The 21,425-nt window shown below is 42.1% G+C and overlaps 1 protein-coding gene across 2 annotated transcripts; it reads right to left on the bottom strand.

Moving 5' to 3' along the window:
* Window positions 1–2,036: 2,036 nt before the first annotated feature.
* On the bottom strand, window positions 2,037–10,813 carry MED18 (mediator complex subunit 18). Of its 2 annotated transcripts, none has more exons than XM_055332330.1 (3): window positions 10,654–10,813; window positions 9,741–9,883; window positions 2,037–2,937 (listed from the first exon to the last, which is right to left on the bottom strand). In XM_055332330.1, the coding sequence occupies exons 2-3, from the start codon at window positions 9,811–9,813 to the stop codon at window positions 2,384–2,386; spliced, it is 627 nt and encodes a 208-aa protein (XP_055188305.1). In that variant the 5' UTR covers window positions 9,814–9,883; window positions 10,654–10,813; the 3' UTR covers window positions 2,037–2,383. The 2 variants fall into 2 exon arrangements, with proteins under 2 accessions (XP_055188305.1, XP_055188306.1); XM_055332331.1 differs by having other exon boundaries at window positions 10,667–10,813.
* Between the last annotated feature and the right edge of the window lie 10,612 nt (window positions 10,814–21,425).

Here is a 21,425-nt window from a genome sequence, read left to right as displayed (position 1 = left end):
GAAGAAAAGGCAAGTCACATAAGAAAAAGAATGTCCAATAAACAAAAAATTTTAACTTCACTGATGAGTTTCTTTTTAAAGATTTTATTTATTTGACAGAGAGAGAGTTGGGGGAGTTGCAGAGGGAGAAGGAGAAGCAGACTCCCCATTGAAGAAGAAGACCAATGCAGGGCTCAATTCCAGAACTTGTGATGGTGACCTGAGCTGAAGGCAGACGCTTAACTGACTGAGCCACCCAGGTGGCCCTGGTGAGTGTTTTAAAAAGAAAACTGTCTCTTATGAATAAATAAAATCTTAAAAAAAAATTAAATAAAAATTAAAAAAAGAAAAGTCGGGCACCTGGCTGGGTCAGTTGGTAGAGTGTAGCGCACAGCTCTTGATCCTGAGGTCGTGAATTCAAGCCTCACATTGGGCACAGAGCTTACATAAAAAAATAAATAAAATTTAAAAATTAAAAGAAAATTCAAACTAGTTACCATTTATCATCAAATGGGAAAAACAAGTTTTCACACTCACATCCAGTTTTGGCAACATTTTTAGGAACCTCATTTACAGCTGGTGGGAGTGAAAACTGGGACATTTCTGCAAGGCATTTGGCAATGCACAGCAGAAGTCTGAAAACAGTGCATACTCTTTGACTCAGCAGTTCCCTAAAATTTATCCTAAAGAATACTCATAGATGTCAACAGTCAACAATGATTTTATTAAAAGCACTCACATTACAGGATTTTTTTTTTTTTAAGATTTTACTCATTTCTTTTGGAGAGAGCACATGCAGAGAGAATCTCAAGCAGACTCCTGGCCCAGCACAGAGCCCTATGTGGGGCTCAGTTCCATGACCCTGAGATCATGACTTAAGCCAAAACTGAGAGTCAGGCACTCAACAGACTGAGCCACCAGGCACTCCTAGAGGATTGTTTATAAAAGCCAAAAACTGGGAACAAACTAAAAATCCCAAAGTAGAAGAATCAATTAAGTTGTGGAAAATCCATATGATGGGATACACATAGCAATTATGATTATTAATATTTACATGCTAGCTCTGCTAATTAATGTCTGTATTAGCCCAAGGAAAACTAATCTCTACCTCAATTTCCCTATTTAAATGAGGTTTTTTGTTTTTACAGAAGGACACTACAGCCTAATATCCTGGAAAGGTGTTACTTATAGATTAAACAAAAAAAGAGGGATACCTGGGTGGCTCAGCGGTTGGGCGTCTGCCTTCAGCCCAGGGCATGATCCTCGAGAGCTGGAATGGAGTCTGGCATTGGGCTCCCTGCATGGAGCCTGGTCCTCCCTCTGCCTCTGCCTGTGTCTCTGCCTCTCTCTCTGTGTCTCTCATGAATAAATAAAAATCTTAAAAAAAAAAAGTATAAACCAGTATATACAGAATATTTTATAAATATATCTCATATACATAAATTTATAAAAATAAAGGATATATACTAGAAATAATAATAGCATATCTCTTTGAATAATAGGATTACAGGTCATTTTTCTTATTTTTGTCTGTATTTAAAATTTTTTCAGGGCAGCCCAGGTGGCTCAGCGGTTTAGCACCACATTCAGCCCAGGGTGTGATCTTGGAGTCGAGTCCCACGTCCGGCTCCCTGCATGGAGCCTGCTTCTCCCTCTGCCTGTGTCTCTGCCTCTCTCTGTGTCTCTCATGAATAAATAAATATTAAAAAATAAATAAAGAAAGGTTTTTCAGTGAACATGCTACTTTGGTTAAAGGTAAAAACTATTACCTTTATCAGGATTCAAACTAAAAAGTGTCATTTTTTGGGATGCCTGGATGGCTCAGTGGTTGAGCATCTGCCTTTGGCCCAGGGCAATCTGGAGTCCCAGGATTGAGTCCCACATCGGGCTCCCTGCATGGAGCCTGCTTCTCCCTCTGCCTATGGTGCCTCTCCCTCTGTGTCTCTCATGAATAAATAAATAAAATCTTAAAAAAAAAAGTCATTTTTTTTTGGTTCCAATTGGTAGTGAATCCACCCCGAATTAGCAGGGTAATAAAGAATTGGAATCACAGATGCTTCTCTTCATAGCCTTTATTACCCCACAATACAAGCTCACAGTCTCTATAAACCTTACACACAAATAGCAAAACAAAAGATTTTTCTTTCTGAAAGCTAATTTATTCTAGTTTCCCCTCTTTATACAAAGGGACTAGATAGACTTCTCATGTTATCCTGAGCCTTTAATTTGGAAAGGCTGTCACAAAAGTGAACTTGTCACATGAGGAAAACAGTGTAACGACCCAACTAAGTTCTCACTGTCCTCCTAAGAATGCCTGGCTGGTAGTAATGAAATGGGGCATTTATAACATCTTCTCCTTTATAACAGGTGAGGATAGGCCCCAGTGGCAGTCAGACTGTCTTAGTCACATGAGCCTTTTGGGGTCTATTTTCTCTAGGTGAACCAGAGGTTTCAGCTGCTCGGCAAAGTTCCTCATGTCATCAGAGACCATGTCCTGCCCAGCTGGTGCAACAACACTCAGTTCCACAAGATAGGAAAGTGACAAGGCCTCAGTGCTGTCTGTGTTTCCTGGTACCAGGATGCGGAAGATCTTGTATACCATAATCTTCATGATACCCTTACGGAACAAGTGACCCTTGGCAACAAACTCATGGTCCATGCGGAAGCCCATTTCCATCAAGAAGTCAGTGAGGTTCTCAGATGTTGCAATGTCCACACAATTTCGCACCAGGGCATGGCGGTTCTTGTCTCCCATTTCCGGTTGTCCCAGGTAGCGCAGATGCCAGGGTGCCCCGCCCCTATCCATAGAACGCCGAGCCCTTAGAACAAATGGACTAGCCTGCTGGCCCTTAAGGAGGAACACCATTTCATGGTCAAGGAAAGTCTCAGGTTCCATGTTGTCACACAAACCACGAAGGCGATGGATGAGGCTTTCCAAACTGTGATCTAAAACACTTCCTGAAGAACAAAAGAGCATTGTTGAGTTCCATCTTTCATTTGGAGTACTGGGATTAGCAAAAGACTGAAAAAATTTAAATGAAAAACCGAAACAGTTTATTGCACTGTTTTGTAGAGCACAGGTCCAATATATGAGATTTCAGAGGGGTTATGCTGCCAAGGTATTAGATAACACTACGAGAAACTTAATCCCCTTTCAGTTTTTTGCATTGTCTTATTTGGTACTAGAAAGCCTTTAGGCCTTCCCTAAATGCTAATTGCCAGGGGGCTCTGGGCTCAGAGGCTTTAACAACTAGAATAATAGTACTCTTGTCATTTATTTAAAAAATTATCTTTTATTTCTAGCAACACAAGTTTTCGATCTATAGATTATAACATTTCCTTTTTTTGTAAAATATTTAAGTAAAAGAGAATGAAGTGCTCCATAAAAATAGACTGATCTTTGTTCTCATCTTATTCATCCTCCTAGCAGCATCTGACATGGTTGTTAGATTATACCCACCTTGAATCTATTCTTCCCTTGGCCTCTGGGACACAACTCTTAGTTCTTTACCTAACTAACTGACCATTCCTTTTAAGTCTACTTTGCTGGATCTTTCTCACCTTCCCTAAATACTAAAGGATCCTAGGACTCAATCCTGGTCCTCTTTTTAACAATCTCTTCCTCTCAAGGTGACCTAATTTGGTGCTATGGTTTTAAATGCCACTTATGCCCTGAGGACTCCCATGTTTAACTCATGAACTATAGACTCATATAGCCAACTGTCTACTCAGTTTCTCCACGTGGATACCTAACAGATATCTTCATCTTCATATGTTCAGTATCCAATTGTTGGCTTTTCCTTCACAATCTTATTCCTCTTGCAGTCTTTCCCATCATAGTGAATGGAAGCTCTCTGCTTCTAGTTCCCCAGGCTCCAAACCACAGAATCATCCTGACTCCTTTCTTTCCCCCATATCCTACACCCAATCCATATTTTAAAAATACATGCATAATCCAACCACTGCTCAGCCCCTCATTCATTTCCATCTAGTCCAAATCTCCTTCATTTCTTGCCTGCTTCTACCCTTCTCCCCATAACAGCCAAGTGGTCTTTTTAGAATATAAAGCAGATAATGATATTCTGCTCAGAATCCTCCAATGCCTCCCTTGTCATTCAGAATAAATCCCAATGTCTTTATCATCATCTACAAGGCCCTATACATTGTGGTCTCTGCTACCAGTCCAACATCATTTCTTTCCACTATCTCCCTAGATCCTCTCACCAGCCACAGTGATCTTCCTGTTATTTCCTAAAATTGTCAAGTATTTGATAAAGTATTTCTACTCAGAACCTCTTCCCTTAGCCCCTACACTTAGAAAAATTTTTTCACTGGTATCTGCATGCCAAACCTGAATACTTTCTTCAAGTCTTCAGCTCGTGTCACTTTATCAGAGAGGTCTTTTCTGATCACCCTAAATAAGACAGCACATCTTCCTCCAATATCTTTCCACCTCTCTGCTTTAGTTTTCTTTAAAAGCATTATCACCTCAATTTTTTAGTCATCTTCGATATATCAATTGTGTATTGATGCTTTACTCATCTTTCTTCCTCCACTGCTGGGAACATATTCAAATATTTATTGAATAAATTATTTAAATAAGAGTATATATTGTTACCATGGTAAATACTGATAGTGGTATCAAAGGACTGAATTCTTGGAAATTAGGAGTATTGTAGTAAAAGCAACAGATCAGGTCCCAGTAACCATAGGATAGAAGATCATGGGAGCAGGGAAGAAGTCTTACATTCAATACATTGTACCCTATATTTCAGGACAGTATCAGACATGTGTTTGTTCATTTCTCAAACACTTGAGACTTTGTAAGTGTTGGCTCATCAACATATACTAACAAAAAATAAGTAAACAAACAAATACAAGGAAATAAAAGGAGATGGGATAGAGAACAATTGGAGGGGTGGAGAAGACTTCTCTTAAGGGTTGGTGTGAGAGAAGGTCTCTCCCAGGGGATACAACTAAGCTGAGGCTGGAAGGATGAAAATGAGATGGTTATTTGAATAGTTGGAGAAAAGTACTGGGCCAGAGGGATCATCAAGTTCTAAGGCACAGAGATAGTAAAGGGCCTGAGGAATCAAAGAAAATGGAAAGGTATCAGTTTGCCTGAGTGCTATAAGGAGGAGGATGATAATGAAGTAAGGATTTGGCCTGGGCCACAGCATGTAAGCCTGACATATAATCCATGGTGAAGATGGTATTTTACCCAAAGGTCACTGGGCAGCTATGAGCTCCACACTTCATTTTCAACAAAACAGAGAAAGACATAATTGGATTTACATTTTTAAAAAATATATTTTATTTATTTATTCACAGGAGACACAGAGAGAGTAAGAGACACAGGCAGAGGGAGAAGTAGGCTCCCTGCAGAGAGCCCAATGCAGGACTCGATCCCAGGACCCTGGGATCATGACCTGAGCTAAAGGCAGATACTCAACCACTGAGCCACCCAGGTGCCCTGCATTTACATTTTAAAAGGATAATTCCAGGAAAACTGGTATGGGCTCTTCAACAAGATGGGGGGCGGGGGGCGTGAGGGGAAAAAAATGTACGTGAGGGGAGACTGGTCCAAATTAATAGAGACTTAGGAGACACAATTATCAAATGTAATGCATGATACTTTATTGCATCCTAGTTACAAAACATTTTGAGGAGAAACTTTTGAATATGGAATAGATGTTACATAATATTAAGATGTGTTATTAATTTTCTCAAGATAATAATGTTGAGGGGATCCCTGGGTGGCGCAGCGGTTTGGCGCCTGCCTTTGGCCCAGGGCGCGATCCTGGAGACCCGGGATCGAATCCCACATCGGGCTCCCGGTGCATGGAGCCTGCTTCTCCCTCTGCCTGTGTCTCTGCCTCTCTCTCTCTCTCTCTCTCTCTCTCTGTGACTATCATAAATAAATAAAAAAAAAATTTAAAAAAAGATAATAATGTTGATATTAAGGTTATGAAGAAAAATATCCGTTTTTTAGAGATGCATACTGAAGAGTTTAAGGGTAAAATGTTATGAGGTAGAAATTTTCTTTTTTTTTTTTTTAAATAATTTTTTTAATTTTTATTTATTTATGATAGTCACACAGAATGAGAGAGGGAGGCAGAGACATAGGCAGAGGGAGAAGCAGGCTTCATGCACTGGGAGCCCAATGTGGGATTCGATCCCGGGTCTCCAGGATCGCGCCCTGGGCCAAAGGCAGGCGCCAAACCGCTGCGCCACCCAGGGATCCCAGGTAGAAATTTTCTTTAGGGGTGCCTGGGTGGTTCAGTCAGTTGAACAGCCGGTTTTGGCTCAGGTCATGATCTTGGAATCCTGGGATCAAGCCCCATGTCAGACTCCCTGCTCAGGGGGAGTCTGCTTCTCCCTATCCCTCTGCCTCTCCCCCAGCTTGTGCGTGCGCTCTCTCTCTCTCTGATAAATAAATAAAATCCTACAAAAAAAAATAATTTTTCTTTAAGAACAGCAAAAGCAGGGATCCCTGGGTGGCGCAGCGGTTTGGCGCCTGCCTTTGGCCCGGGGCGTGATCCTGGAGACCCGGGATCGAGTCCCACGTCGGGCTCCCGGTGCATGGAGCCTGCATCTCCCTCTGCCTGTGTCTCTGCCTCTCTCTCTCTCTCTCTCCCTCTCTGTGACTATCATAAATAAATAAAAATTAAAAAAAAAAAAGAACAGCAAAAGCAGGGCACCTGGTGGCTCAGTCAGCGGAACATGTGACTCTTGCTCTCAGAGTTGTAAGTCTGGGCCCAATGTTGGGTGTAGAGATTACTTAAATATACAATCTTAAGGGGCACCTGAGTGACTCAATCAGTTAAGGATTCGACTCTTGATTTTGGTTCAGGTCATAATCTCAGGGTTGTTAAGGTCAAGCCCTGCATCAGGCTCTGTGCTGGGAGTAGAGGATGCTGAAGATTCTCTCTGTCCAGGATGCCTGGGTAGCTCAGTGGTTAAGCACCTGCATTCAACTCAGGGCGTGATCCTGGTAGTCCCAGGATCGAGTCCTGGGGTTGAGTCCCACATTGGGCTCCCTGCATGGAGCCTGCTTCTCCCTCTGCCTGTGTCTCTGCCTCTCTCTCTCTGTCTCTCATAAATAAATAAAAATCTTTAAAAAAAAAATCTCTGTCCCTCTTAAGAAAAAAACTTAAAAAAAAAAAACAGTGAAAGAAAAAAGATGAAGCAAATATGGCAATATGAAGCAAAATGAAATCTAGATGATAGAAATGGACTGTTCAGTATATCAGTCTCCATTTTCTTTATGTTTAAACTTTTTAAAATATATTTTTTATGTATTTATTAATGACACAGAGAGAGGCAGAGACATAGGCAGAGGACGAAGCAGAGAGCTCCCTGCAGAGAACTTGATGTGGGACTTGATCCTGGAACTCAGGATCACACCCTGAGCTGAAGGCAGATACTCAACTGCTGAGCCACCTGATGTTCCTATGTTTGAATTTTTAAATAATAAAACAATTTTTTTTAATAATAAAACAAATTTTAAAAAAAGATAACTACTGGGGATGCCTGGTAGGTCCCCTGCAGCAGGGACTCTATCATATTAATGGTGCCTCCAGTGATAGGCATAATGCTGACTGGAGGTGCCTTCATGGTGTCTGATTAAGTTGCAAACAACAGAACTGGTTTCAGAATCTCCAGTCAAGCAAAGCATAAGAAACACCTGGAGAAGTGTTACACTGTTACCAGGTTCAGTTGCTAGAGCATGCAACCTTTTTTTTTTTTTTTTTTTAAAGATTTGATAGAGGGATCCCTGGGTGGCCCAGCGGTTTGGCGCCTGCCTTTGGCCCAGGGCGCGATCCTGGAGACCTGGGATCGAGTCCCACATCGGGCTCCCGGTGCATGGAGCCTGCTTCTCCCTCTGCCTGTGTCTCTGCCTCTCTCTCTCTCTCTCTGTGACTATCATAAATAAATAAAAAAAAAATTACAAGATTTGATAGAGAGCCCTGCACAGGTGGAGAGGGGCAGATGGAGGGGGAGGGAAACAGACTCCCCACTGAGCGCAGAGCCTGACAAGGGGCTTGATCCCAGAGCCTGAGGTCAGGACCTAAGCCAAAGTTAATAGTTGGATGCTCCCCCAACTGAGCCACCCAGGTGTCCTGAGCACACAACTCTTAATGTACAGGTCCTGAGTTCAAACCCTATGCTAGGCATAAAGTTTACTTAAAAAAAAAAAAAAGAGGGATCCCTGGGTGGCGCAGCGGTTTGGCGCCTGCCTTTGGCCCAGGGCGCGATCCTGGACACCTGGGATCGAATCCCACATCGGGCTCCCGGTGCATGGAGCCTGCTTCTCCCTCTGCCTGTGTCTCTGCCTCTCTCTCTCTCTGTGACTATCATAAATAAATAAAAATTAAAAAAAAAAGATAATAAAAAAATAAAAAGCTGACTACCTATTGGTATGAGAAGAGATAGTGATAGTCAGAAGTAGAAACAATGGAATAAAAGGTTACTAAAGTAGTTCAAATGAGGGATGGTAAACCAGGGTGTGGTACTGTAGGTGGAGAGAATATTTAAAAGATACATTGGAAGTAAAATGAATAGGATTTAGAGATATGCTAGATGTGGGGGTAAAGTGAAAAACAGATTGACTCCTAAATGCTTGGTTCATGCAACTGGTGAATGACAGTGGCACTTACTGGGTTGGGAAAGACTGAAAAGTAGCTTGAGGAGTGAAAATTAATAATGTTGTTCATATTAAGTTACTAAATGGATGATCTGAATTAAAGTCTAACCTCTTCCACTAACATTAAATGACCTCCTGAAAATCACTGCCCTCTCTGGATCTTGAGTTTTCTCATCTGGGCAAGGTACTTTACATGTTTCCTGATCTATAAAATGGGGCTAATGACAGTATCATAGAATTACTATATGATCCAGTAATCCCACTTCTGGGCATATATCGAAAATTCAAAGCAGGATCTTTTTTTTTTAAAGATTTTATTTATTTATTCATAGAGACACAGCTAGAGAGAGATAGGCAAAGACACAGGCAGACGGAGAAGCAGGCTCCATGCAAGGAGCCCGACGTGGGACTCGATCCTGGGTCTCCAGGATCACGCCCTGGGCTGCAGGTGGTGCTAAACCGCTGCGCCACCGGGGCTGCCCCAAAGCAGGATCTTGAAGAGATATTTGCACACTCACGTTTGCTGCAGCATTATTCATGATAACCAAAAGGTGAAAGCAACCCAAATGACAAATAAATAAATTTAAAATGTAAATAAATAGATTATAAATAAACAGATTATACACACAATGAAATGTTATTCAGCTTTAAAAAGGGGGATCCCGTCAGATGCTACAATAGGGATGAACCTTGAGGACATTATGCTAAGCAAAACAAGCCAGTCATAAAAAGACAAGCACTGTATGATTCCATTCATCTAAGATATCAAAAGTAGCCAAAATCAGAAACAAAGTCAAAAAGTGGTTGCCAAGAGCTGAGGGAGGGGAAAGGAGTAATTGGTGTTTAATGGGTATAGACTTTCAGTTCTGCAAGATGAAAAAGTTCCTAGAGATCAGTTATACAACAATGTTGAATATACTTAACACTACTGAACTGTATGTACACTTAATGTTATGTGTTGGTGACCATAATTAACATTTAAAGATTTTTTAAAAGTTGTTGTCTTATTGGGTGCCAGAAATTATGCAGGCTGCCTTTGTGTAACAGCCTCTCATCCCCACAGTGCTGATCAGAAAGAGGAAAACAGGTCATCCAAGTTGCCTGGTTTACTTACCCTGCAGCAGGTACTCCATCATATTAATGGTGCCTCCAGTGACAGGCATCATGGTGACTGGAGGTGCCTCCATGGTGTCTGACTGAGCTGAAGACAACAGAACTGGTTTCGGACTCCCCAGTCAAGTAAAGCACAATAAACACCTGGAGAAGTGTTACATCGTTAATACATGAGCGGGGCACAGAAACAATAGATCTGTTTGTGTCACTGGCCTCGATATGAAAAGATTCATTCAACCCTTCAAATTTTTTGAGTAACTGCTATAGGCCAGCTTCAGGAACTGATGATACAGAAATATACAAAGGATACTTGGTCATGGAGTTACAGCACAACCTTTCCAGTCTCAGTGTCTAAACGTTTTCTGTGTAATTTTTTTTTTCTGTGTAATTTTGAGGAAGTCATCAAACCTGGAAGTCAACGTCTTCCTTATAAAATGGGGCCAACGATATTTAACCAACCGAGACTTTGTGGCTCGGACATGTAAAAACATTCAGAACTGAAAGGTTGTCTGTTAAAAGATTGTCTACTCTTCAATTTATAGATGAAGATAGGGATGGGTGGCGCAGCGGTTTGGCCCCTGCCTTTGGCCCAGGGCGCGATCCTGGAGACCCGGATCGAATCCCACGTCGGGCTCCCGGTGCATGGAGCCTGCTTCTGCCTCTGCCTCTCTCTGTGACTATCATAAACAAAAATTTAAAAAAAGAAAAAATATATAGATGAAGATAATGGAGTCTCGGAGAGGGGCCCAAGGATACACAGCATGTCGGTGGCGGAGCTTGAATCAGACTAAAATCTAGGCGTTCCGCCTCTCTGAAAACGCCTTTCCAAGAGAGCGAGGGCGGAAGCGCGAAATTCTTTTAAAAGGATGGTTTAGGTCCTCTGAAGACAGCATCAAAGACACGTGCCCACTTACACTAGAAACACACCTCCGAGCGCGCTCTGGTCTCTTCTCGCAAAGTGGGTAACGTATCCTCTCCAGCACCTCAGAGCATTTAAATAACTAGCCCCCAGCCCTAAAGTTAAAGCCCTCCAGGTAGTGCAACAACTTCTTGCCTTTCCACTTCCGGCAGGAAGCGGACGTCACGCAAATCTCGACACTGGTGCTCCGCGACGTAAGGGTGCCGAGAAGGGATTAAAAAAAAAAAAAACCAAACCGCGCTCTTTGCAGCCTCGCAAACAGAAGCGCATGCGCGAGACGCAGGGCCGCTGTAAGGAAGATGGCGGCCTGCCTGGGAGGCTTCCCGGGGATTTACGGCGGGGGAGGGGAGGCGCTTGACGTCATTTGGCGTCCTCTAGGAAAATATTTTTTCAAGCTCGACGATCTGGAATGATATTGTCTAGGAAATCTCTTGAAACTGACGGGGGCAAAAGAGCGCCCAGGGAAGGGAGCTGCGGTAAACAGACTTACAAAATAGACTTCTTTTTGTTGGGTACCTGACGACCAAGAGACACCTTTTATTGCAAAGCATAATGTTCTGAACAATTAGGGAGCTCAGCAAAACACTTAATATTTGTTCACTTCACTGAATATATTTTACTTAATTTGAAAATATAGGAAGATAAATTCAATGAATGTTTGTTGCACGCTGCTAATATTTGTCAAGCATATAAGGTGCAAAGTGAGGACTAGAATGAAGTGAAAGACGTACCCTCGGAGTGAAAAGAATAAAGGGACACCAGAAACTCGGTAGCTAAGATAAATACTATTTTAATGCGGTATTTTACAAGTTTAAGGCAATAAATAATGAACAAAATACCAAAACTTTAAGTTTGATCCTCAAAGTAGCCCTATGAGCCAAGTACAATGATTACTGTAATTTTACTGATGGGGAAACCGAAGCAACGAGTTGTTAAATAGCATGCAAAGGAATGGCTGCAATACCAATATAAGCTGTTGACTTCAGAGCCCTCTCACTTAAAAAAAATTTTTTTAAATTTATTCATCACACACACACACACACACAGGCAGAGAGAGAAGCAGGCTCCATGCAGAAGCCCAACGTGGGACTCGATCCCAGGACTCCAGGATCATGCCCTGGGCCAAAGTTAGGCCCTAAACCGCTGAGCCACCCAGGGATCCCCAGAGCCCTCTCTTAATTACTGTACTGGACTTACACTTACAGCTCTAGTTCCCCTGCTGTAATCCACTATCTCCCATTCATTAATTTTTAAAATATTGAACATTTCTTGAAGGTCTAGACTGTTCTTGACATTTTGTTAGGTGTTAACTCCATCTGTATCCTCAAATGAGTTTATAGGCATGTTGTGGGAATCAGAGGGTTAAACTAAGGAGTCTGTACTATGAAGTTTGATTCAATAGGAAAATGAGATATCAACAGCTCATCCCCTTTGGAAGCAAGTAGGATGCTTGGTCCATCTTGAGGGCATCAATGAAGGATTCTTGGAAAAGGTAATCGATGCCCAGAGTAACTTGAAGTGTCAATTGGTGTTAGATAAAGAAGAGAGAAAAGGGAATTTCAGGTAAAGGGAACGGTATGTTCAAAAGGACACTGAGTTAAATAGAATTAGGGTATAGAATCTGAGGTCAGGGACTGAAATAAATGAGTCTGGGGAAGGAGTAAGGCCCAGACCCTGGAAGACTTTGCCTGCTGGACTTAAATAACATTTGTGAGCTTTAAAAAGATCAGTCTGGCTGGAATGTGAAAAAAAAAGCTTGAGAAAGGAGAGCCTGGAGAAAGAAGACCAGTTTAGGAGCTTTGGCACAACTCCAGCTGAGAGATAATTATAGGACAAAAGGCAGATTTTAAAAATATAGAAGAGAATGATTTGATGACTAACCAGAGCTAAAGATAGAAGGAGTCACAGGTGTCTAGATTTCTACCTTGAGTGGCTATGGTAGTGCTTTTTTTTGAACTAGGAAACACAAAGCAGTGTGGGTGAGGCAGGAAAGATGAGTTCATATGTAGATACATTGAGCCTGAGGTTTATGAAGCACCCAAGCACTAGTGCCCGGACAGAGTTCAGAGGAGAGTTGGACTGGAGGTAGACCTTTCAGAGTCAGAGCCTCATAGATGGTAGCTAAAGACATGAACATAAATGAGATCACCCTGAAAGAGTGTGTAGAACATGGAAAGAAGATGGCTGAACTGGACCTTGCACAGGACTCTGATAGTTATTAAGGCCGCATATATCCTGGGGCTTAGGATGTGCCTTCTGGTCAGCCTGGTGAGTCACAATGTTGGGCAGAGTGACAAGCTCTCATTACTATAATGATGGGAGGAGATTGTAAAATTGCTGTTGCTCTTTCTTCCTATATGGACACTAACTTCAGAAAGGAAAGTCTAGTAAATTATGGGTCCTTTAGGCACCATCGTATTTATTCTTTTAAAAAAAAAGATTTTATTTATTTATTCATGGGAGACACACACAGAGAGGCAGAGACACAGGCAGAGGGAGAAGCAGGCTCCCTGTGGGGAGCCTGATGCAGGACTTGATCCCAGGACCCCAAGATCACGACCTGAGCCAAAGGCAGATGCTCAATCACTGAGCCACCCAGTCACCCACCATAGTATTTATTCAAATTTTATCTGGAATTTCAAAGTAGGGTTAAATTTTTTAAAATGGGCTAGAGATGGGTGAACAAAATGGTAAAAGTTGGACAAAGCCTAGGAGTTACAGGAATGGATTTTTCTGATAAGGACGTGAGACCTAAGGAGCAGAATGGGGCTCACTTCTGTCCTCTGCCACCATCCAGCTGTGCAGCCTTGGGCAATTCACTTCCCCTCTCTGGGCCTCAGCTTCCTTTTTTGTGAAATAGAGATAAAAATAGTACTTCTTTAAGGGGTGGAATTTGTAAAAATTAAATGAGATGTTTATGAAACACTTAGAATTCCTGGCTTATTGTAAGCAATCAATAAATGGTAACTCTTATTGGTGTTATATCTTGTGTCTCATTTGTGCAAGCATATTCTGTCTTTTTTTTAAGTTTTTATTTATTTACTCATGAGAGAGACATAGGCAGAGGGAGAAGTAGGCTCCCCACAAGGAGCCTGATGTGGGACTCGATCTTGGATCCTGGGATCAGGACCTGAGCCGAAGGCAGTGCTCAACCGCTGAGTGATCCAGGCGTCCCAGCATATTCTGTCTTATTGAATATATTTTATGTATGTCTCATCTCCCTGGTATAGATTGTAAACATCTTGAAGGGAAGAGTCATTATTTTCTTTACATATGTGTCTTAGCTTGGCCTGCTATCATAAAATGCCATCAACTAGGCAGCATATAAACAACAGAAGTTTATTTTTCACAGTTCTGGAGTCTGGAAGTATAACATTAGGGTACCAGCAGGGTTGGATTCTGGTGAGAGCCTACTTCTGTGTTGCAGACTGCTGACTTGTTATATCCTCCCATGGTAAAGAGCAGAGCAAAGGAAACTTCTCGGGACTTTTATAAAAGCACCAATTCCACTCATGAGGGCATTTCCATCATGACCTCATCTAATCCTAAGTATTCCTAGTACTATTCCCAAAGGCCCCTCCTCCTAGTACTACTATTGCATTGTAAGGTAGGGTTTCAACATATGAATTTGGGAAGAGACACAAACATTCAGTCCATAATAATGTACTTTGTATATAGTAGGGGTTCAAAAATGTTGAACACATCACAATAGCTATCGATTATTGAATTGCTATATACCGACAACTTGAAACTATATGTGTGTAGATATGCCAAATACTGCTAAAATATAGATATCACCATTTCCACGTTACAGAGAAGAGAAAGAAATTTAGAGATGTCAGGTGACTTGCCCAAAGCCAAAAGCCAGCAAAAAAGCAGAATTCATATTCAAATTCAATTCTTTGTCACCAAGCCTGTTTCTTTAGCATGCTTCCTACTGAATTCCCAGGCTCTTTCTCCACAGTAAATTTCCCCAGTTATTACAGTTAGTGGCAGCAAAGGAGGAGAAAAGTTCATACATTAATGCTTCCCAGACAGTCACTAGATTGGGGTTAAAGGATGAGGACCAGTTCTTGAGCAGTCTTCTTCAGGACAGCAGGCCATCAACATGAATTGCAAGACACATGTACATATACACAATTCCTTCATCAGTTCTCTAGAGTGGCCCGCTGGGAATTAAGGTAGATCTACACTACCATTAGATGCAATGCTAGGCTCTCAATCTTAGTGTTATAAACTAATATTTCCCCCAGGAATGTCCTGACATTTATTGGCTGCTTCCTATATGCATAGCCCCATGGAAAAGGTGTAACCATCATTTTTCAACCTAATTAACTCCAGCATCTTCATCAGTTCATGTCATTCTGCCACTCCAAGTAAAATCCAACGTCCTCCTTATGCCTACATGATTTGTCCCCATGACCTGTTACCTCTTCAACCATATACCAACAGTCCCCATCTGTGCTTGCCCCCCATCTGCTCAGTTCTAGCCATGTTCTTCTCCTTGCTTTTACTTGAACATGTCAAGGATGCTCCCATCTTGAGTCTTTTGCAATTGCTGTACAATTGCTGCTATATTCTCAAAGTGTGACTACTAGAATATTTTACATTACATATGTGGCTAACATTATATTTCAATTGGATAGCACTTCAAATCTGGATTTGAAGGTGTGGCTTCAGAGCCAGACAGATCTAGGCTTGATCCTGGATTCTGCTTATGTGGCCTTAGGCAAGTTATTTAACTTGTTAGGCCTTTGGCAGTGCCTGACACATACTGTGTGTTGTAGGTATGCAATGAATCAGAGTTATTATTAGGAGAATGGTTTAGGAACTGGGGGATATTTAATTTGGAAAAGGGTGGAATGTAACATCTGTCCTCAAGTAGATGAAATTATGATAAGGCCAGCAAGAAAGAGTGGAGAAGAGGAAGGGAATACCTGACATTTATTGAGCATCAGGTACCGGAGACTTTATACGTGTTTATCTCATTTAAATCTCATAGTACTTAAACTCACTTGACTGATGAGGGAGAAGTTAAGTTACTTGGTAACAACTGGTAGAGTAAGGATTAAAACTCAGATCTGGGGGAAAAAAAACCCTCATATCTGGGGACGCCTGGTGGCTCAGTGGTTGGGCGTCTGCCTTTGGTTCAGGGCGTGATCCTGGAGTCCCAGGATTGAGTCCCACATCGGGATCCTTGCATGGAGCCTGCTTCTCCCTCTGACTGTGTCTCTGCCTCTGTGTGTGTGTGTCTCTCATGAATAAATAAATAAAATCTTAAAAAAAAAAACAACTCAGGTCTGTCTGCCTCTAGAGATCTTGCTTATTGTCCTAAATCCCTCTGCTCCTAAGAAAAAATTGACTAATTTTGTGTAGTTCCATAGGACCGGACTAGAAATGCTGGGTAGAAGTTATAGAGAGACAGATTTCAGCTTTATATAAGGAGCACATATAGGCATCACAGTACTGGTGTCCAGTAATGAAAAGGACTACTTCGATGAGAAGTAAGCTCCCTTTCAGTAGAAATATTGAAGCAGAGATTATGGTAGAAGAATTCTTGCCTGGAGTGGAAGCTTGAACTATTATATCGCCTTGATTCTTAGATGCTATCCACTTTAAGTCACAGCTTTTACTTAATAACATTGTTTCAGGCAATTGAAAAAATACCTCCATCTACATGTGCATATATATTATAAGACAAAGCCTGATAAACATGGACACTAAGTACCTCTTCGAGTTGAAAAATATGGCATTTGAACCCTGTGATTTCATAATTCATAGAGACACCTAGCCTTTGTAATTTTTTGCCTTTGGGTTTTTTTCATATTATGAGAACAACAGCATCATTAATAGTAACCACCAACAGCAAACACCCAATGACAAATAATAAATGACACAATTCTTGCTCTTAAGGAGTTTGGTTTGATGAGAGTCTGGTAAAACATCGCAGGTTATTTTGTGTCTAGTAATCTTCACTGGCGGCTGACTCAAGGGCTCACCTCCCTACCCCACCCCTGTATGACAGGCAGCATCAACCATTTCATCCTCTTAATCTCAAGGCGGGGACCTAAGAAAGTCTGTTGCAGAAAGGTAATTGGCCTATTTACTTGCTCCTTTCTACTTGGCCCAGCCAACTTAACCCTGGTCTCTGGTTGACCAGGTGTTGAGGTGCCTCGAGGGGATAAGCTATAATAGTTAATGTATTACATGTATCCATAAAAGATTAAAGATTAGCCTTATTTTAGCTGAACTGTAACTGTCTGTTTGGGTTTCTCCCCTCCCAGGTCTGTCTGGGGAACTCAGTGTGGTTTCTGCCTGAGGATAATTAACCCTCAAATTCCCCAGATGGAGGCCCCTTGAGAGCTCCCCTTTAGTGCATGCTTACTAGATACCATACCAGGATCTGTTGGAAGCACTTTTTGTGAGTCTTTATTACTCATTTACTCCTCATATCAGCCTTCTGAAGCAGGTTGTGTTCTTTCAGTCTTATAGCTGCAAGAATTATGAGGCTGCCAAGTGCTATCTTTAGAAGTAAAGGGTTTCATCATCATCAACCCCTTCCTTGGGTCAGAGGGCCATATACCACCATCTGCACTATCAATTCAAACATTTCCTGGGGGAGATTCTGTGTACAGCCCAGAGGATGTAAAGAAGCCCAAGGAGACTCCTTGGAGAAGCAGAAGGGCATGGGTTAACACACTCATGCTTAGGATTTAAGATGGGCCCTGGAGTCAGACTGTTTGGGTTAAAATTCTATCACTGACAGGGTGCCTGGCTGGCTCCTTGTCAGCATGCAACTTGTGATCTCAGAGTCGAGGATTCGAGCCCCATGTTGGGAGTAGAATTTACTTAAAAATGTTTTTTAATTTTAAATTCTGTCGCTGTCTAGCCAGGTAAAGTTGGGCAATTCATTCATGTCCTCATCTCTCCAGTGGAAAGAATACTGATACTTTCCTCCAAGGTTGTTATGAGGATTGACTGATATACTTAGCAGATAGCAAGCATCAATAAAAATTTTGACTTCCCAATATCATTGTGGGATTTGGACTCTATTAAACATGGCTTAAAAATAAACAAACATGGGCCATATCTGGACTCAGCTATATACCAGTGTGTGGCCTTGAGCTGTACTTGATTTCTGAGTCTATTTCCTAATCTCTAAAACAAGGAGATTATCTACACGACAAGATTGCTAAGAAGAGTATAGATGATAAAAAACCCATACAGGTAATGGTACTGGCACTTAGCAAGTAATAGGTATTTTCAGACACTGCCTTCAAGCAGCCTGCCTGGCTGAGGATGCAGGGCATAAACATTAAGAAGAGAACCAATGAAGGGCGCCTGGGTCAGAAATATCTGACTTTTGATTTCAGCTGAAGTCATGATCTCAGGATTGTGAGATCAAGCCCTGTGTCGGGCTCTGCACTGGGCATGGAGTCTGCTTAAGGTTTTCTTTCTCTATCCTTTTTTCTTTTCTTTTCTTTTTTTTTTTTTTTAGGGGGAGGAGGGGCAGAGAGAGAACTAATGAAAAGAAAATTTTAAGGAGGATTGGTATGTCTCTGTATGGACATACCAAGGCAAATTGTGGCATACTATTCAATCAACACTTACTGTGTGCCTGCTGTAGGCCAGGCATTGTTCTGGTCTCTTGGAATATAAGAATAAGCAGGATAGCCTAAATCCCTCTCCAGTAGAATCTAATTTGTGGAAAGAAATGATGAAGAATTGTGTTTTTTAAAAAAATTATTTATTTATTAGACACACACACACACACACACACACACACACACACACACACACACAAAGAAACAGGCAGAGGGAGAAGCAGGCTCCATGCAGGGAGCCCGATTTGGGACTTGATGTCTCCAGGATCATGCCCTGGGTGGAAGGCAGCGCTAAACCACTAAGCCACCAGGGCTGCCCAGAATTTGTGTTTGATTGGCTTTCCACTCTTAGGCTTCTTTCTTCCCATTTCCTTGGGTGAAAGAGTTAGAATGTTGCAGTGACAAAAACCATCGTGGCAGAGCAAAGCTGGGAATAAACAAAGGAGGAAGCAGGCACGGGGCCCTTTGTAATGACTAAGTTAACCAGGGAGCTAATTCTTAACGTGTTGGTCTTCCTGTTTGTTGATTGCTCCCATTTGTTTGTTTATAGTGAATGGAATTTTATCAATTGGCAATTATGCACCAAAACCCCTTAGAAAATCTCACCTTGGCATTATCTACAGATACAAGAATGGTTGAAGACTCAGATCCCAGCTCCTACTATAGTGAGAAAAAGAGCTAGTGATAGACAACTCTTAATGGTTAACATGAGCATAGCAATCCTCAGTTCACCACGTGCTTTTAATTCATCTCAGTCCATTCTCCCACCATCAATAGGAAGAGATAGGAGGAAGGGCAGTATAGCAAAAGACAGAGGCAGACACACCTCACCTAGGCTGAGATGCCAACTCCATCTTCTATAACCTGGATGTCCTCAAGGAGTGACATCTTCTCCCTATGGCCATCATGAAGATAAAAGGAAATGTACATGACACCTCTAGCAAAGTGCTATGTACTGTGACGGGGTTGCTGGTATTATGGCCACCCCAATTTTGTGGACGTGGACATGGGTCAATGGAAATCATGAAAAAACTGTAAGCAAGAGCTGAGACTTTCTGAGAAATATCCAGGTTGGAAGAATTCTTCATCGCTGTTGTCTGTCCTTCCCCAAAAGAAACAAGAGTGGGCTATGCAGGGAATGGAGACTGTGCCAAAGGGATGACTTAGGGGAAGATCTCACACAAAATCATAGGCTTATAGACTTAAAAGTGAGCTTTTGGATTCATCAGTTCAGCTCCTCTCCCCCACTGGACAGAATATATGAGAAAACCAAGATCCAAGGAACAGAAGGGACTTGCCTAAATGACTCACCATAGAATGGCAAGTCCAAAACAGTGGCTAGACTTTTCTCTTGCTATTTCCTTCTGAACCCAAGCTCTTTAGTTGTACAGACTTGTAAATTTTTTTTTTAATTTTATTTTTTTTATTTTATGATAGTCACAGAGAGAGAGAGAGGCAGAGACACAGGCAGAGGGAGAAGCAGGCTCCATGCACCGGAGCCCGATATGGGATTCGATCCCGGGTCTCCAGGATCGCGCCCTGGGCCAAAGGCGGGCGCCAAACCGCTGCGCCACCCAGGGATCCCCAGACTTGTAAATTCTTGACTCTGCACTAACTAGCTGTGTGATATAACATCTCTAATGTTCAGTATCCTCATTTGTCAAATGAAATAATAGCATCTACTTCGCTAGTTCAATGTGAATATTAAATTATATAGTGCATGTAAAGTGCATAATAATTCAAATATGTATACTTTTCTCATTTTACATATGAGGAACTGAGACTTCCTGGAACTTCCCTGGGTTCTCTCTGGCCAAAGAGAAGCCTAGAAGAATTGAAGAAACCTCTGGCTGAATATTGGGTGGGCATAGGGTGAGACAAGATCTCCTTATACCTGTCCCTAGGAGCCACCTTTCTGCCCAGGAGCTCAGGAAGACACTAGCCACCCAGAGTGACCTTCCCTGCTCCTGCCACTTCAATGCACAAACATGTTGTGAAACAGCCGGGCAGTGACTCAACCTGGGGGCCTGTCCTGCTGGTCAGCGAAGGCAGTTTGGGGCTGTTTGGTTGAGCCCTGAGAGGACATCATGTCTAAAAAACACATTGCCTGTCAAAGCCCTGACGGGGGTGCCAAGCAAAGACTGTGAACTCTGGTCCCTGAAGCGTCACAGATGACTGAACTGGGGTGCCTGAGTTGTGTGTATCTCCTGGTTGTTAATGTGACCTGACAAACATCCAAGGCCAATGTCAGGAAGAGGGGAATATGTTAGAGGCTGGGAAGCTCCCATTTCTCAAGAAGCAGTTTGTGGTGGCCAGGCCCTGGGCTTTTGGTGTCCACATTATGCAGACCTGAGTTCAGATCCTGGCTCTGCTGCTTATTATCCTTGTGACCTTGGGCAGGTGGCTTACCCTTGGTAGGTTTCAATTTCCTTATTCTACAAAATGTCTGTTTTTGCAAAGTTGCGTTTTGGAAATAAAAGATGTAAATTTCCTGGAACATAGGAACCTCTCCATATATTATTAGGATCCTGTGCCAAGATCTTCCTCTCCCTCCACTCCAAAAGGAAGTTGTCTCTCCTGAACTAAGGACTTAAATTATAGAGGTACTTTCCCACTCAGCCACAAGTGGCAAAACAGCAATGAGTACAATGTCCCACAGATCTATGCCCCAAGCCAGCTTTTTAATTGCTATTCAATTGATTACTTGATTCGTTTCCTAATATTAGAAGTGAAAGAGGCATTTTTTTAAATTTTTTTTTTTAATTTTTATTTATTTATGATAGTCACAGAGAGAGAGGCAGAGACACAGGCAGAGGGAGAAGCAGGCTCCATGCACCGGAAGCCCGATGTGGGACTCGATCCCGGGTCTCCAGGATCGCGCCCTGGGCCAAAGGCAGGCGCCAAACCGCTGCGCCACCCAGGGATCCCCCTGAAAGAGACATTTTGAACCTGTCAATGTTACCTTATATGGCAAGAGAGTTTGTAGATGTGATCAAGGGTATTGAGATGGAGAGACTATCCAGATGTGCCCTAAATACAAGCACAGGAATCTTTATAAGAAAGGAGAGGAATAATTGATTACAAAAAAGGGAATATTTAACTACAAAAAAGGCAATGTGACGACAAGTGCAGGGGGTGGAGTGACAGGACTGTAAGCTAAGGA

The sequence above is a fragment of the Nyctereutes procyonoides genome, unplaced genomic scaffold (assembly GCF_905146905.1).
Source record: "Nyctereutes procyonoides isolate TBG_1078 unplaced genomic scaffold, NYPRO_anot_genome, whole genome shotgun sequence".
Taxonomy (NCBI): domain Eukaryota; kingdom Metazoa; phylum Chordata; class Mammalia; order Carnivora; family Canidae; genus Nyctereutes; species Nyctereutes procyonoides.
The sequence above is the reverse complement of the archived record's forward strand: the minus strand, read 5'-3'. Positions and strand labels throughout refer to the sequence as shown.